Source organism: Balaenoptera physalus (assembly GCF_965194825.1).
Source record: "Balaenoptera physalus genome assembly, chromosome: 13".
NCBI lineage: Eukaryota > Metazoa > Chordata > Mammalia > Artiodactyla > Balaenopteridae > Balaenoptera > Balaenoptera physalus.
Window position 1 is genome coordinate 52,855,911 of NC_138892.1, and position 18,644 is coordinate 52,874,554.

Sequence of the window (18,644 nt, forward strand, 5' to 3'; positions counted from 1 at the left end):
CCTTGATCTTCCCTGTGACAACGCTTATAAAGTGCAAACTTGGTAGGGCTCTCGGTCACAAGAAACTTCTTGAGCAGGGCCTCGATCACTTCCCCGACAGTGTTTGTGCTGCTGATGTGAAGTGTATTCATACAGCCATTGCTACTGGGAGCAAGTTTTCCAGAAGTCTGTGAAGGTTTGCAGAGTTCCATCTGTACTTTAATGAAGCCAGTGTAAATCCCATTTGAATTCTGAAGCAGGAATAAAAACACACACATTAGCTGGGCATTTTAGGGAAGGCGCATATCAAAACAACAACAAAAAAGGAAGGTGAAACACTCCTTCTCTTGTTCTTTTCTTTTTCAGCTCTGTGGCAGAACCTCACTCAAGACTGCCCCTCAGGGAATGACCTCGGGGGAGGTTAACGCGCTCCAGGAAAGTGCTTCCAGAGGTGAGGTCTGCAGGGCAGATGTGGGGACCAAAGTCCAGGACTCCTGCCACTGAAGCTACATGTGAAAGGTCAGAGCCCACGGGTGAGGTTACAATCCCCTGGCACAGATGCTGGCCAAACCACAAGGCTTATTAAAGCTTGGGGATATGTCCAGGCTAACTGCACAAAGGAAACAACATCAACTGATGACCAGCTATCACACAAAAAAGGAAAGTCACAATTAGGACTTTGAAATACTCAAGTAACAAGGAGCAGACGGGAAGAAAACAAGCTATTTTCATTCCTAGTGGTACCAGAGATTACCAATTTTGCTTAACCTATTTTATATAGCATGGGATCTGCCACAGCATGGGATACATGATGAGGCATTTCAGACACCTCAAGCAGCAACATTTTTAAAACAAATTCAAGCTATGATGTGAAGTATAGACATTATAATACAAGCACTTCTCTTTTTTTTTGGGGGGGGTGGGTGGGGAGGCCAGGCCAGGCCACACAGCATGCAGAATCCTAGTTCCCCAACCAGGGATAGAACCCGTGTCCCCTGCAGTGGAAGCATGGAGTCCTAACTACTGGACAGGCAGGGAATTCCCAAGCACTTGTCTTTTTTGATTTAACATGGTATTGATGCCTCCTTCTATATATAAGTATGTTTTTAACAGCTTTACTGAGGTACAATTTTTCCATACAAAAAACTGCACATATTTAATATACACAATTTGATGAGTTTAGCACTTGTCTTAATTGATGTAGAATTATTATTTCTTAGTTGCTAAAAATAGTTACAATAGTCTGGTCTTCACTTTTAACTTTTAGTATGTTTAGGTAAAAAACATTGTAATGTTTTATTTAAACAAATCTTCAGGTGTTATAAATAAATGACACAGTTAACACAGAACATGAAAAATCTCCTTTATAGGCCATTATTTTTCTTCCTTTCCACAAGGTCAATTTATAATACTAATTCACTCATTCATTCTTGTGGAAAGTATTATACAACACTTCACATTTTTTTTAATCTTTGAAACGACATGGAAACTTGCATCTGTTTTAATCTCCAAGGGGAAGAGGAGGGATGTGGAATTTTTCTGCGTTGATAAAAACCGTGTTTGAAGAAGGAGAAGTATGACTGCTGGAATAATGAGGAATAATCTTGAGATCATCCGCTGTCTCCCCTTTTTGGTGGCGTCCCCCTGGGGAGGGATCCTTTATCACACGGGTTTATATTTAAAAGCTCCTCCCCAAGGGTCACAGAATTCAGTAGGGCCTGTTCTAACCGGTCGCCCTGTCCTTTGCTGAACTCTGTCAGTTCACAGTCAATAGACTGCCAGGCAGGGGTCCAAGGGCCCTGGACATTGGCACCGAGGGATGGCAGGTGCCTCGAGGAAAGTCATCAAGTGGATGGGCGAGGCCAGACCAGTTAGAGGAATGTGCATCTGGCTCTGCCTTGGGCTCCCCTTTCTTTGTCTCTAAGCCTGTGCTTCTCCCTCCTACACCCTTGCTCCCCACCGAGCTTCTAACAGCATCAGCACAAAGCTGCAGGAGCCTGAGACAACAATATAGAAAGCTGAGTATTACATACTCCATCTTACACATTTTTCTCCAGCTGAGAAAAATCCGAGCTCAGTCAGATCCCAATCCACGGGCACAAGATCCTTTTCCTGACACTTCCAAATTTATTTACACAAGATAAAACTTATCTAAGGCCTTATTAGAATCTGAGTTACTGCCCGTGTGTTAAACAGGCAAGGGATTACACTCAGCGTTAAAAATCCTTTGGGGGTCATAACATGTTTGAAAATAAAATTTTAGGAAGGGCTGATTGATTTTGAGATAAAGCTACTTCAAAATACAGCTTTCATTTGAAAGATGCAGAAATATCCCGTTCTCCGGTCCTGTATACCTTGACCATTAAGCTTCTGCGAGTATGATTCAGAGATTGTAAAACATGCAGACTGTAGTAGCAACAACTTATAGCTGTCTTGCAACGCGTGTCAACCTAAACAGTATTATTAGTATGGATGCTCACGAAAGTCATCTTCAACTTGTCGGTGACTGCTAAGTTGTATTTATGAACTTTCTCTTTGATTTCCTCTTTGCTGAGGTAATTGTGGGTTTCCTTATCTTTCTCCACATCCTAGAAGAAAAATAAGCCAAGTCACACATGAGCAATCACAGAAGAAAATGCAGATAAGCCAGGATTCTTTTCACATTCCATATAACAACAACTACGGAGCACTTTACCTTGAGACACACACACACACACACACACACACACACACACACACAAATCCTATGAACTTTATGATCTTTATAGCTTTACCATCTTTATCAGCAAAAAGTATGGTAGTTAATAAGTGTTAAACTGGCACTAATCACTGACCTGTCAAATTCTCTATACAACTACCAAGAAGGTCATTTAATCTTCCAAACAAATCCTCATGCCAAGATACAAGTAACCAGACTTCCTGGACCCACCCACTCTCAACCCCTGTCCCCTCCCAGTCTCACCCCACCCTTGCCTCCCCACACCCTGGAGGGGAAGATTTTAGTTAAATCCTCTCATCACTGTGAAACATTCACTAACTGTTTTTGTCTAAAGAGCTCAACCAGGGCATGACATCATGCGACGGCTAATATGCAATCACTGATGGCCACACTCCAGAATATGTTGGCCCCACGAAGCCCGGTATACCAGGCACCTGACTTGTATTGCATTTACTTCTCCCAACAACTTAACCAAGTCGGCATTTTTACTCTGGTTTCTGGATGAGATCAAGTTCTAAGAAGTAAATCAACCTACTAATAAAAACTTAACTGCTCTGCAGAAGTGCTGGAGCTTACCTGAAAAACCTGATTCCAAAGCCCACCAACCCTCAGTAACTCCAAGTACTTCCATACGGGATCCCCATTTAATCCTCACTAATTACCATCCCCTTGTTACAGACAGGGACACTGAGACTCACAGAGGTCAAGTGGCTTGCCGGGGACAACCCAACTGGTTAAGAGACCAAGCTCAATTTTAATCCAGGTCCTCTATGTTGTTTCCACTAAATCGAATAGATCCCCACCATTCCCGTGTGGGTGTCTGAAAACGTAAAGAAAGCCTGCATAATCAGATTCAAACCTGAGAAGCAACTCAAAAAAGACGAAGGGTCCTAACAATCTTCGGGACAGAGAGGAAGAACAATAAGATCGGATGATTTCTCCCCCAAAATAAAACCTTTAAAAAGGTACCTCTTTTCCAGCCAGATAATCACCCCAACCTCACAGCTGGAGGTTATCGAAGCAGGTGTTTGCTCCCACCTACGCACCGTGAGCTACTGTGACAGATACACACGGAACGGCCACGACAGAAACTGCAGGAGAGCTTTAAGGGTATAAAATCCATTCAGGTCTCAAGTTCCTGCATTGGAGACGCCGAGAGGGGTGTGCCGACTACAAGTCATCTCAGTAACTTTTCGATGCCAGCCCTGTCCTAGTGTGGGCTGAGGGGTCAGTGTTGGGGGGACGGCATGGTCATGGCCCAGCTTCAGGAGCAAGCCTCCAAGTCCCTTGGGAGCATTCTATCTACCAGTGTAAAACCCCAACGCAGTCTTATTTTTGGCGTCAGTGGTTAGGGGGAGAAAACGCCGTAGATTAAAGTAACTTTTCAGAAGCTTCAATGACTATTCCCAACGTGTCTCTCACATTTCTCTGCTGGCCCTGCCCCTTCCAATCCACAATTAGGCAGCTACAGGCCATAGCTAAAGTAGAAAATGAGCCAGTCTCTGTTTCAACGTTCATTTTTCACTATGAACTGTCCGAAGACTCTTCAAAGCATATCCTAAAAACTACACAGTAAGAGGGGGGAGGGATAAATTAGGGATTTGGGATTAATAGATACACACTACTATATATAAAATAGACAAACAACAAGGACCTACAGTATAGTATAAGGACCCATATTCAATATCTTCTAACAATTTATAATGGAAAAGAATCTGAAAAAGAATATATGTATCTGGGGACTTCCCTGGCGGTCCAGCGGTAAAGAATCCGCCTTCCAATGCAGGGGACATGGGTTCGATCCCGGGTCGGGGAACTAAGATCCCACATGTCGCGGGGTAACTAAGCCCACACGCCTCAATGAGAGAGCCCGCATGCTGCAACCCACAGCGTCCACGCACCCTGGAGCCTGTGCACCACAACCAGAGAAAACCCACACGCCACAACTAGAGAGAAGCCCAAGCAGATCACGCGCTGTAACGAAAAGATCCCACAAGCCTCAACAAAGATCCTGTGTCAAAAAAAAAAAAAAAAAAAGATCCCATGTCCCGCAACTAAGACCCTATGCAGCCAAAAAAAAGGAAAATAAATTTTAAAATATATATATATATATCTATAGATGTATCTATAGATATAGATATATATAAAACCGAATTACTTTGCTGTACACCTGAAACATTAAATCAACTACATTTCAATAAAAAAAGAAAATAATTATAAAACAAAAAAAAATTTTTAAGACCAAAAAAAAGTATACAATAAGAGATTTTCCATTTCATGGGGGTGGGATGTGATGATGGCAGGGCAAATGGTGCTGGGAAAGTGCCGCATTCCAGCCAGACCTGGGCCTAGTCCGGGTCTGTCACTGACTAATCCTGTGCCCTGGGCTACTAACCTGTCTGCATCTGCTCCCTCGTTTCCTATCAAATAAAGGGACTGGAGTAGACATCTCCAAGGTGCTTCCTGCTTGCAGAGATTTGCTTCCCCGGTGTGACCAATGGGACAAGATGGCTCCACTCAAGGAATCGAGGAAGCCAAAGGCTCACCATTAAAAATATACAAAACAGTAAATTACATGAATATTGTAGCATAGATACACCTTAGGGGCTTACTACTTAAAGAAGAAGGAAGAAGTCTAAGAATGAAGAGACAGAGAAGGGGTGATGGGAGTGATTAAGAGCAAAGGGCAGGGTGGTCAAGTTATCTTGGTCAGTTTTTTGTTTTTAAATGTCTGTTCAATTTATTTGCCTCTTCTTTTTTTCTTTTGGCCACGCCACGAGGCTTTCAGGATCTCAGTTTCCCAACCAGGGACTGAACCCGGGCCACAGCGGTGAAAGCGCCAAATCCTAACCAGGAGACCACCAGGGAACTGCCCCATTTTGGTGAGTTCTTAATCACAGGTTTTGCTGATGCTACTGGACTTAGCGTCCATCCTGAGGCCTCCTCAAGTCATCCTTCCCAGAAGCTTGAGCAAAGTCAAAGGAGCAAGCCAGTCTGGGAAGAGAAACTTGCTCTGGGTCATCCAAATACAGATAACTGAGACATGCTTGTATAACCACTCTGTTGCCTTCATCAGAGATTAAAAACCCAGGAAACTGTAGGAAGCAACGACAGAAAACAGGTGGACCCAAAGATCCCTTCCAAAGCTAAAATCTCACTATTAAAAGTGAGATCAACTGCAAAGCAAATCCCAGAGAAGCAGCTAAAACCTAAAGGGCTATGATCCTGTATTTTTTTTCATCGAAGTATAATTGACTTACAATATTATATTAGTTTCAGGTATACAACATAATGATTCAATATTCTTATACATTAGAAAACAATCACCACTGTATTTTTTTTTTTGGCCTTGAGTCATAATAACAGGAAAAGAGTTGCTCGCATTATTTCTGATAAGAAATTAGTTGTCTTCTTTTTTCAATTGAGATATAATTAACATATAACATTGTATTTGTTTCAGGTGTACAGCGTAATTTTATATGTATATAAAAATGATCACCACAGTAAGTTAACACTCATCACCATACATAATTTTTTTTTTTGTGATGAGAACTTCTAAGATCTACACTCTCTTCTGTGATCTTGTTTTTGTTTGTTTTCACCACTCCCCGCAGCTTGTGGGATCTTAGTTCCCCGACCAGGGATCGAACCCGTGCCCCCTTACAGTGGGAGGGCAGACTCTTAACCACTGGACCACCAGGGAAGTCACTGTGATCTTGTATATTTAAGTCAAGTGAGGCAGCAACTGTACACCAAGGCCACAGATCAAGGCCTATTCATTCAGCAAATATTTGCTGAGCAGAAGCTGTGGGCCAGGCCTTGCTCTGCGTGGGTACGTCAGACGGCACCTCCGCCCTCACGGCACTTCCTGTCCAGCACAGGTGGAGTATAAGTGTAGAATGTCAAAGAAAAAAGGCCTCCAAGGTAACTAAGCACAGTTCCTCCGAGTGAAGGAGTCTGGCAGCAGAGGGAAAAAGGCACAGGAGTCGCAAGCTCAGGCCCTGGAGCGGAGGACACTGGTTTCTTTTAGTGTCAGAACTGGAGAAAGTCTCCTGATCCGGAAAACGTCCGGATTGTTTGCCCCTTTAAAAGAGACCCCCCACCTCTTCCTCTCACACAGGGAAGAACCCCGCCTGTCCTCCAAACACAGTACCTTTGGGAATACTGCTATCTTCGCAGGATGGAACCCAGAAGGGAGGAAGTAGGTACAATGCGTACAGAAGTGAAATCAAGAAGCAGAGGGTTAAAAAAAAAACCCCGTGTGGTGGGCATGGAACAGAGACAGCGGAGCACAGACGTTCATCTTTAATTGTATGGCGAGGAGAGGAAATGGCATGGGCGCGTGAGTCTGTGAACGCATCCATTATTGTTCTTGGCAGCCGAGGAGGGTATGATGCCACGCCTGAGAGTGTCTGTTTGGGAAGTTACAAGTCATCTTTTTTATAAGCCACTTTTCTTTTACATTCCCCAAACCCTCCAGTTTCTCAGAGGGAGAGTTCTTCCACGCAAAATTATAAACCCTAGACTCTTCTCATGTTTACATCTAGCAAGCAAGCCCTGGACGGCTGCTCTCGGGTTTGCCTCAGTTCCTGGGTGGGGTCACATCACTGTTTTTACACCGGTGACCTCTCATAAAGGACACGCCCTACCTCGCAGACACATAGGAATCCCAGGCAGTGTGGCCCCGCCCTAGGCAAGAGAGGATCGCAAATCAAGATTGTCCAAGAATATACAGACCCCTACAAACTTGGACAAAGGGTCTGGACACTGTTCATACCCTTCTTGCTAACTTTTCTGTAATTTTGAAATAATATCAAAATTAAAGTTTTTTCCTTCCAGTTTTATTGAGATATAATTGACAGGACTATATAAATGCAGCATAAAATAATTTAAGTTAAAAATACAACAATAAAAATAAACCTAACAAATATAAAGCATCTGAGAGTAACTATGTGCGAGAGAAAGAGGGAGAGCGAGAAAGTGAATATGGCCCTACCGCTCCCTCTGTTTGAGCCTGGTGAAGGTGTGTGGTCTACGGCTTAGGCACACGTAGGTCTGAATCACAGCTCTGCCACGTTCTGGCTGTGTGACCATAGGCAAGTTATTTAACCTCTCTGAGTCTCAGTTTTCTTATCTCTTTAGAATGTGAAAAGCAATATGGACTTTATAGAACTGTTATGAAAATATAATACAACTCATTTATTATCAACAACTATTTATTGCCTGCCTACTGGTGCCCATCTCTGTACCAAGCACTTAAAGCCGGGAGAGACCACTGTGGTCCCTGCCTTTCTGCCTTTTCTTGGCTCACAGTCTCGTCAAGTTTGTCTTACTCTCTGCCCCACCCCCTGGCATGTGTGGGGTTGTTTTGTTTGCATCATAGACCTCTTTAAAAAATAAAACTACCGACCCTTTTTAAAAAATGCAAATAGCATAGATTTCCTGATTGAGTGGAGGACAATATATGCACTGTGCCCGTGACAGGAGCATGACAGACAATAAGAGTGTCATCACCTCCCCACTGGTGGTCCTGCCGCTCTCATGGGGAGCAGCTCTGACTCCTGGCCAGGTTTGGGGTCCAGCCTGTGTCAGTGAAGGGTAAACTTACCAAGTCAACAGGTGTCTTCTCTAAGTGAGGCTCCATTCCAAACTCATGAATTCCTACTTTTCATCTTCTCTCCAGTTGGAGAAACAGGCAGTCACCTACTCATGTCCCAAATAGACTGGGGTACCCAGTGCAATTACAGATAGAACAAATGCCAGCCTTTTACTGTGTACGGAATAAAACACCAAGCACCTCTCATCCTTAAGACCACACTTCCCTGGACCAGTCAGCCCTGCTGCAAATGGAATTCAGGGATAGCTCAAACAGAATGGAGTCTAGGTAATGACTCCTTCACATGTCTTTCTTCCAGGCTCTGTTCCAACAAAAGACATCAAACCAAGTATCGTGTACCTAAACAAAACAGAAAAATCTCCTCTGGGAGAGATCCTTCTACTGCAATCAGGGAGGGACCTACAAGCAAATCAAAGCAGGTTTGCACATAAGCACAGTATGCAGCAGTGATTTTCAGGAGCTAGTGAGCAAGCCGTCTGGGGGGCTCAAAAGAAACTTTCAACAAGTCAGGTTAGATGCTCCTGAACTAGATTTTAAAGTGTGATTAGCAGGAAAACACTGTCCTGAGATGTCCTTTAGGTGTGCAAAGTGGAAACCCGGTGATGAATACAGGAAGGGCTGTCACACAGAGCTAAGCTTGCAAAGCCCCAAGAGGGTCTTTTAGGCTGGGAGCATGTCTTGCTCAACCCTGATGAATGTGTGCCAAGAAAGGCCACGGGGGACAGCTTCGTATTTACAGTTGATGTCTGTCAGACATTCCTCACTTGCGGTACCACAACCCCTAAGATGTTAAAGTAGGCAGAGGTGGACTTCCTTGGTGGTCCAGTGGTTAAAAGACTCCATGCTTCCACTACAGGGGGCGTAGCGTCGATCCCTGGGTCCAGGAAGTTCCACATGCCGCAAGGTGCAGCCAAAAAAAAATCGGAAGCACATTAAAATGCTAAAACAGAACAAAACAACAACAAAAACAACTTTTAAAAAAGTAGCCAGAGGTGCTGAGGGGACCCAGAAAAGTCTTCCCAGACGAGAATCGGCATGGCTGATATACATCAGTGCCATCCACCAGCATTATCTGCAATGACGGAAACATTCTATATCTACCTTGTCCAAAAAAGAACCAGCCACACATGGTATCTGAACATTTGAAATGAGGAACTGAGTTTTAAATTTTATTTCATTTTAAATAATTTAAGTGTGCATAGCCCCGTGCAGCTTGTGGGACTCCAGTGGACAGCGTGAAGCTGTCCTGTAATGTGCACAGGTGTAAATGAACAACTAGGGAGGAAAAGCCACAAGAAAGCAAAGTAAAATAATATGTGACAGTAAAAAGACAACTGTCCTAGAGCAAGGAAGAGTCTATTCCTGAAGGAAAGAACCAGAACACTTGTTTCTGGGGTGTTGGGGGTTGCTGTTCTCGACCTTAAAAGAACAGCTTGCTGCCATGTTCTCACCGCACCAGGGTTGGTCGCAGGACGAGTGAGTGCCACGCCTAGAGTCACGCTTATCTTGGTGTCCGGCCACGGCGGGCTGATTCATCCTGGCCGCTCTCAGGTTGTTCCCCCTGCCACACGGGAAGATTTTTTTTTTCTTTTTTTTTTAATGGCAGGATATAGAGCTAGGACTCTATTCCCATTTATATGAGGATTCGGGGACTCATCTTGCCCAAATTTAGCTTGTAGGCAACTCTTCTATGCAGCCATCTAAGATGTTTGCTGCTCCAATAGCAAAGAAAAAGGAAGGGAGGGAGGTAACACCCCCTCACCCTCCCTGGTTCAAGATATGCATCACTGTTATCTTGGGGTAGGAAAAGTAAATGGACAAATGGAGGGCAGCTAAGAGGGCAAGGGCAATGCACACAGCACTGTGAAACAGCAGGGTGCCCCATGGACCGCTAATCCTCCAAGATGTCCTGTGGACAGAAAGGGCTGCCCGCCTCCTCCTCCACTACCCCCCACTGCACTGATTCCCAATGCACTTTAGAATGCTAAAGGCTCTGAGAAGTCCTGCAGGTGAGAAACCCGCACAGGGTGCACACAGCAAGGAAACCTGAAGAGAACAGACCTTTAATAATGTTTTAAGTGTGACATTAATTAATTATGAGCAAATGGGTACATTATACAGGTACAGATATTTCTTTTCTCATCCATCATTCACTTAGTGAGTAGACTCTGTATTTATTAGACTATATTAGCATACCCAAACCACATCTGTTGAACCCAACAATTTTAAACAACCTCTTTGTCTGCAAGGCTACTTGTTAAACAATAACAAAGAGAACGGCAGAAGGGAGTCTAGATGGGTATTTTAGAGGACTTCTAAAAAAAAAAAATGGGCCGCAAAAACAACTGGGCAGCAGCCTTATAAGGACGCAATACTGTACTAGCCTTCTCTTACACGCACTTGTGAAAGAGAGAGATGGAAAGATCAAAGTGTGCCATCTACTGCCTTTAAATTCTTCCAGCCTTACCCCTACCACTGCACCACCCTACCACTCGGCCCACTTATCTCTCCCCCCGAGAGTACCATGTGCTGTCCCCCTCACCGGCCCCCCTCACCTTGTGACTCTCCCAAGGGTCACAAGGCCACCCCACCCAGGAAGCCATCCTAACCACAGCAGCCTCAGGAACCCCTGCACTACCCCATCAATTCAGACTTAGCATCGCAGCACCTTCTACGGTTTGCTGGTTTCCTGTGTTTGCTCTTGCCTCCCAACAAGTCATGTTTTTAAATCTTTCACTCCCAGAACTGGAACGAGCTGGATGCTGGGCACCTAGGAGGGAGCTCCATCCCCTTTTCACCTGATTCTGTCTGGTCCCAGAGCCCACAGCTACAGGACTGCATTTAAAACCCATCCTCTTTTGTACATCTTATCGATCTGCATCGTTTTGTTTGCTTCTCAAAACTGAATGCGTCTGCATGGGCACACAAAAGGCCTTTATGGTACCAGATACAAAGTCTGATACGCTTCTGCTATCCATCTGCACCATCAAAGAAGAGAGTCCTTCAAAGCATGCCCCTCGAATACCCCTGCACACCCAGGGCAGGAGAGCAGGCCCAGGCCCAGCATGTTAATAAGATTAATTGCAGTTGTGATACACATTAAAAGCGTTTCATCTGGGCCTTCCATGACCTCACTTTGTAAACCCCCCCGGTTACCAGTCTGCCATACCCTATATGGTTGTACTTTTAAAACCGGGTCGCGTGCCAATCGTCAAACAGCCACTCATTTGTTTGGAGCCAGAAAACAAACTTGGAGGTGGACCAGTCTCCCCAGCGTGCCCCAGCTGGAGGTCCCAACCTCAAGGCATACCAGATTACACCCGGATTTAAAAATCCCAGTTTGACATGTTTTCAAAGGGAGTCAATTCAGATGCTATTCATTTCTGAAAGGTGATACATTTCACAACTGGCTTAAGTTTCTTTAAATTCTAGGCAACAAAGAAAGGAAAGATTATGAAAGGCCTCAGAGCCAAGCACATCCAAATCCAGCTCGATAATTAGAAAAAGAACGTGGCCTGAGGTGAGCCAGCACTCCTGCCCCTGCCCCGGCCCCCATCTCTGAGATCTCGGTAAGAAGAGACTCAGGTTTCCAAAGGAAGGCATGGCCTCAAAAACTCAGTTTCCTTGATTATTAAGAGAGCATTGGATTATGGTCCCTTTTAGCAGTACGTTTTCTAAGATTCTGTACCATCTACACCACCACCCTAATCAAGTACTTAACGAAGCCCACTGGGCAGCAGGAAAATTAATGGGAAAAATACATATAAGAGATGGCTGAGGACTTCCCTGGTGGCGCAGTGGTTGAGAATCTGCCTGCCAATGCAGGGGACATGGGTTCGAGCCCTGGTCTGAGAAGATCCCACATGCCGCGGAGCAACTGGGCCCGTGAGCCACAACTACTGAGCCTGCGCGTCTGGAGCCTGCGCTCCACGACAAGAGAGGCCGCGACAGTGAGAGGCCCGCGCACTGCGATGAAGAGTGGCCCCCACTCGCCGTGACTAGAGAAAGCCCTCGCACAGAAACGAAGACCCAACACAGCCAAAAATAAATAAATTAATTAATTAATTAAAAAAAAAAAAAAAAGAGAGATGGCTGAGAAACCAGGAGGGAAGGGAGACTGGCACTACCATGGCGAGCGGTGACGTAACGCCCGCCCTAAATTTTAGATTAAGACCTGTCACTGCTCAAGGCTCTACGGGTCACCCAGCAGCCGTCCATTTCCTTTGGCTGCAATTACGAGCCACAGCTCCCTAATTCAGGTCACCCCAGGGACGAGAGAGGCTCTTTCAAAGGTCAGGGTTTGGAGGTGAGGTCTGGTGACCACCACATCCCTGGTGAAACCTTGGCAATATGGAAGGGGAGGTTCCAGAGAAAGGAAGTGAGCAGGCTCGTCTGGAAGGAAGCCAGACAGGAAGCATGAAGGAACACTGCAGCAGCCAGGGAGGAGGCGGGTGGAGCCCATCTGGGAAACTCAGCAGGTTCCAGCTCCACGACAGCAGGGATCCAAGAATGAAGGGCAGAGGCTTGCAGACCAACGGAGTCATCCCCCTGCCAGCTGCAACCGAATCTGAACAGAGGACGGAGAGCCTCAAGCAAGTAAGACATGTCTGTAGACCAGCACTCCAAGAAAAGCTATCAGAAGCAAGCTTGGTGTCTTCTTCCTTGCCAATTATAATACGGAGTCTTAAGTTGCCACCACAGGACTTCCCTGGTGGCGCAGTGGTTAAGCATCCGCCTGCCAATGCAGGGGACACAGGTTCGAGCCCTGGTCCAGGAAGATCCAACATGCCGCGGAGCAACTGAGCCCGTGAGCCACAACTACTGAGCCTGCGCTCTAGAGCCCGCGAGCCACAACTACTGGGCCCGCGTGCCACAACTACCGAAGCCCGCGTGTCTAGAGCCCGTGGCCCATAACAAGAGAAGCCACCACAGTGAGAAGCCCGCGCACCGCGACAAAGAGTAGGCCCTGCTCGCCGCAACTGGAGAAAGCCCGCGCGCAGCGACAAAGACCCAACGCAGCCAAAAATAAATAAATAAAATAAATTAATTAATTTTTTTTTAAAAAGTTGCCACCACAGAATAAAAGGAGATTTAAAAGCAACTTAGATTCTCCATTTTCAGGTGACACAGAGTTTAAAAACGTACATGACAACAACTTGTTCAGGTTGACAATGTCCAGGGAGACAATCACATCCAGCTCCTCTAAGGCCTGGATTTGTAAATCCTCAATTCTTACTCAGTGCAGCCCTACTAATGCACTAGTCCAAACACATCTGTACAGCTCGCTCTCATACCAACTGAGGTGCCGAGATAGCACCACAGGAGTAGGGAGAGAATCGGCAGTCCTTCCAAGCCACGTGTCCAGACCATGAACTTCTTTTTTAATAGACAAAGGTGAAAGTCTGAAGGGACCCATGAGGAGTTAAGCTGCTTTATATCACTCTTGCTCCCATTAATTCAATCCACAGCCTCGTCCTGAATTCTCCTCCCCCCCCCACCCCCGCACTCCACTGCACTCAAGATGGCTCTGCTGATTAAGTCTGTTCATAGCCCTTAAAAGGCATGGCTGAAGTACCAAGTGTACGAGGACTCATTCTTCTGTATCCATGTATTCTTCATAGGCAATACATGATGTGCTCCACTCTCAGAAGGATAATGATCTGCGCAGAAAATGGGCACACGAAGAACGTTTACAGATTCAGCGCTACCTCAGCTGTCCCGGGTGTGGGTTTTATCTGAGGAATCACCTTCCTCCTTCCTACCAAGGAGGTGACAGGACTCTGGAGTAATTAAAAGATAAGTTAGAGCAATTCATACAGAAATCAGGGGGATTAGTGCCTTGAAGAGCCTCACACAAGTAACTGCTAAAGATGCTCTTTTCTACAGAAATCCCTTCTTGCCCTCCTGCTTCGCTGTGGATGGGGTGAGAAACACGGAAGACTTCAGGAGAAGACTTTCGGCGGAGTCTTCCGTCAGAGAGGCAGAGGCAGAGGCTTGGGGTGAGTCAGGTGACACCCACAGACAGGCCAGAAGAGAGACTAGGGAGGCAGACACTACCCCCCCCCCAGGTGAATGCCCAAGGGCCTAGCGCCCCTGGACCACCCCTCCCACCTCACTGACCCCAGCCAGGGGGCTCAATCCGGGCCCAGATGTCCTGCCCTGGAGGGTTCAGGCGGTGCCGAAACAAACACTTGAACTTTACACTCTTCTCAATACACCTCCCCCATTCTGCTTCCCTTTCCTTTCTGTTCTTCTTCCAAAACTGGACGGGCAGAATTAGCCAACCCAAACCCCTGGAAGGGGCAGAGCAGCAGGAGGATGGAAGCAGCTGCATCCCCCAGGTCCAGATACCACACCACACCCTTCACACCTGACTCACAGTTCTTAAAATAACTTGTGATGGGGAATCACTCTTATCCCTATTTTGCAAATAGGAAAATGGAGGTTTAGAAGAATTCATGGGCCCAAGAACACGCAGTTAGTGCAGGGGCTGAGGTTCACAGCAGGCCTGTCTGATGCAAAGCCAATTCAGCCAAGAAAGGAGAAAGAGGAGAGAAGGACCGTGGACAAAGGCAGTGAAAGTGCGTGGGGAGACCCTCAGTTTTGTGCATCACTGGCTTCCTGAGGCTGAGGTGTTTGATACACAGGATTCAGCCTGAGTTTTGGAGGGTGAGGTACTAACACAACTAGCAATTTACTAGGGAATTGGTAAACTGGCCAGGTCCACAGAGAATTAGTTTAAAAATCACAAACTATATGCCCAACGTTAAGGAAATGGCTAAATACTTTCATACACCTTAAGAGGGACCATACAGGAGCTGTTAACATGAAGCCTACGGAGACATTCTAATGGGGAAAAAAAAAAATCAGAGGAGAAACTGCACATCCAGTATAACAAACTGTGCATGAAGACTAGAAGGAAATATTCCAAAATGTTAAGAGGGTTTATGCCTGATTGGTAAGATTTGAGGCTTTTTTTTTTTCTTTCTGTAAAAACTTTTACAAAATTTTCAAAAACTTCTCTGGTCTGTATGACTGTTAACTGGGGAGGGAGTGGGGAGTAAAATCTAGTGCGGGTGGGAGAAAAAGACTTTCATGTTTAAAAAAAAATTAAATTAAAAAACAGCCTTGGAAACAAAAGTAAACAAAAGCAGTGCAAAGCACTCTGCCAGAGTAACTGAACACACTTTGATGTGCCGACTGCCCCTGACGGGCGAGCCACCCTGAGAGAAACAACTCTGACACTGAGAACAGAGGCACCGAAGTGACAAAGCTAACGTCGTGACAAAGCTAACGTTGGCAGCCAAATGCACTTACAGACGTCAACATATGGAAGTTGCTAGAGAGAGCAAACTAGAGATCTCCCAGGTGACAATAAGCCACTGCGGTCTGGAAAATAAAGAAGGCTTCCCTAGTTATTTAAAAAAAAAAAAAAAAAGACTGCTATGGCCAAGGACTGACAAAAGGAAAAGTAGCTTTTTAAACATTACCCTATTAGTCGACTAATTTATAAATAAAAGCTATATTCTAGTCGCCCTGGAAATTGAATTGCCATTAATTGGCAGTGGTGGGGGGGTGGGGGTAATTTACAAGCAATTTAGATTTTCTTTGTTGTGCAGGAATGTTTCTGTCACTTGCACAAGGGGAGGGCTCACACACCCTCCAGCTCCGTTTTCCTCCAGGCTTGCACAGGAAGCCCAAGGCCTGAGGAAGTGCCCTCCCGCCCCGCCTTTCCTCAGTACTAGGCGTCCTCGGCAGCCCTGCTGCCCTGCCCCCCCCTCCCCCCTGGCACCTGGAGCCGGTTTCGGGGTGCTGCTCAGCTGAGAGGTGTGGGCTATATAGTGAAAGGCAGACCTGAACTGGAAGAAAGAAGAGAAACTGAAGTGAACTTAATGAATATACTGGCATTAGGGGTCTGAAACAAACATGCGGATCAAAGTTGTGTGTACTTCACTAAACTGAAGATCTAGACAGGAAGCAAACAGCAGACACTGCAAGTGGAGGGTCAATGCACAGTATTCAACACAGGATGTGCGCCTGCCTGGAGCTGTATCCTTGTCCCCAAGGGGGGCATCGCCTGAAACAACAGTGTCCCGGAGGGCATGGGTAACTGGTTCATCCAGTACATCTAAGGAAACACCAAGACAGGGACTACATCCCATCACAACGTACAAGTTCTGGGCCAGATCCCTTATACAAAGGCTGTTTCACCTTTCCACCCCTTCACTTAAGCCACTAATGTGCACACGCCACCCCGCCACCCCGAACTTTTTCATAGACTCCTCTAACACATGACAAAACAAGACTTCTCCAACAGCTACTTAAAGAATGTCCTAGAAATGAGAATATTTAGATTTGAAAGGCATTAGCTCCCCAAGGTTAAACAGGCCGCTTTCAACTCCGGACTATAAAATCAATTCTGATGTGATGCAAGTTTTTCTAGGGTGCGTGTGACATGTAAATGTCTTTCAATTTAGGACTTTTCTTCCTTAGAAGCAATTTTTTTTCCTTCCAAAACATCAAAATTAAAATAGTCAACTTCCAAGTCCCACTCTGCTGAGAACCATCCCCCAATCACCAAGTTGTCTGAGGCTCCAAGACAGATTTTTTAAAAAAAGAACTGGTGGATTGGTAACTGCCCCAGGCTGGCAGGGTGACATGTGTGACGCTTATTTAAGGAAATGGACTGGCCCAGGTTTATATATATATATAAGTTTACTTATTTATTTATTTTTAATTTATTGGCGGCCTTGGGTCTTCGTTGCTGCGTGCAGGCTTTCTCTAGTTGTTGGCAAGCGGGGGCTACTCTTCATTGCGGTGCACAGGCTTCTCATTGCGGTGGCTTCTCTTGTTGCGGAGCACGGGCTCTAGGCGCGCGGGCTTCAGTAGTTGTGGCACACAGGCTCAGTTGCTCCGCGGCATGTGGGATCTTCCCAGACCAGGGCTCGAACCCGTGTCCCCTGCATTGGCAGGCGGATTCTTAACCACTGCGCCACCAGGGAAGTCCCTGGCCCAGGTTATTAAACACAGGTTAGAGCTAATGTAACCCTCAAGAGCCCTTGAGGTAGAAAGTTAACCCCACTGTATAGATGCATAAACCCAGGCAAAGGTCACAGAGGTAGCATGTGAACATGAGGCCTGGGCAACTCCAAAACCATGTCCTTTCTACGCATACCAGACGGCCTGGAGAGGCCAGGAGAAAAATCTGTTGCCAACTAGCTGGGTGACCTTAGGAGAGTACATAACCTCTCCAGGTGTCATTTTCTTACCTCTTAAAAGGAAAAGAAGGTTTCCTCTCTCCACCCCATCAGTCTCTGTGCCCACAAGGAAAGGGAATGGGAGCAGTGACTCTGGAAGGAGAGAAAGTGGGCATGCATGCATAGCCGGCCCTTCCCTCTGTCCTCCATGGAGGCCAGCATCCTGCTCTGACCCTGTAGGGGGGCGATCCCCAGCACAGCACAGGAGGTCAGCCTCGGGATGGCCCCTTGCCAACAGGGATAAGCTGCAGTCTCCACATCGGCTTTATCTGTTACCAGCAGTACAGGTAAATTTTTTGGTCTCTATCCTTATTCCAGTCTTCTCAACTGATTCAGAACTCAGGTAGGGAAATGGGATGTAGTCTGGTCCTGTAAAATGGGAACATGCCTAAGACAGAAATTCTATTGGTCTGGAGTACAAGCTATAGCCCCCTTCTCTCAAGGAACTACTGATAGAAAGAACACACACGCACACACACACACGGACACCTCCCAACTGAAAAACATTTCCCAACACTAACAAATGGAATCTGTTTACTAAGTACACATAATTTCACAAAAATAAATGTCATTTCCCAATCAAAGCAGGTAAACCGTATTTTTGAAAGCAAAGACATTGTTTCAAAAAGCAAAACACGGGACTTCCCTGGTGGTCTAGTGGTTAAGACTCCGAGCTCCCAATGCAGGGGGCCAGAGTTCGAGCCCTGGTCAGGGAACTAGATCCCACGTGCTGCAACTAAGAGCCCGAATGCTACAACTAGAAGAGCCCTCACTGTTGCAACAAAGATCCCAGGTGCCGCAAGTAAGACCTGGCACAGCCAAATAAATAAATAAATAAATATTGGAAAACAAAACACAACTTAGAAATGCACAAAGCCGTCTAGGGCTCAGGCAGAGGAGGATGGGCCCTAGAGCTGGAGGCGGGTGGGTGTGAGACCCTCCACTCCCACCCTCCTCTAGCTCTCCTCCAGGCAAGGGGCTTCTCCCACCACATTCTGACCTTGTCAACACTTCCGAGCCACTCCCATTTCAACTAGTTTCTCTCCCACTTTCTTTTCTATCCCCACTTCCT

The 18,644-nt window shown here is 46.0% G+C and overlaps 1 protein-coding gene across 1 annotated transcript in view; it reads right to left on the reverse strand.

The window, feature by feature from the left end:
- The window catches only part of RASSF3 (Ras association domain family member 3), a 74,570-nt gene that overhangs the window by 7,414 nt on the left and 48,512 nt on the right, over positions 1–18,644 (reverse strand). Inside the window, exons 2-3 of the mRNA XM_082422921.1 lie at positions 2,460–2,567; positions 2–230 (exon numbers count right to left, since the gene is read on the reverse strand). Coding sequence (XP_082279047.1) covers positions 2–230; positions 2,460–2,567 — 337 coding nt within the window. The remainder of the gene's footprint in view (position 1; positions 231–2,459; positions 2,568–18,644) is intronic.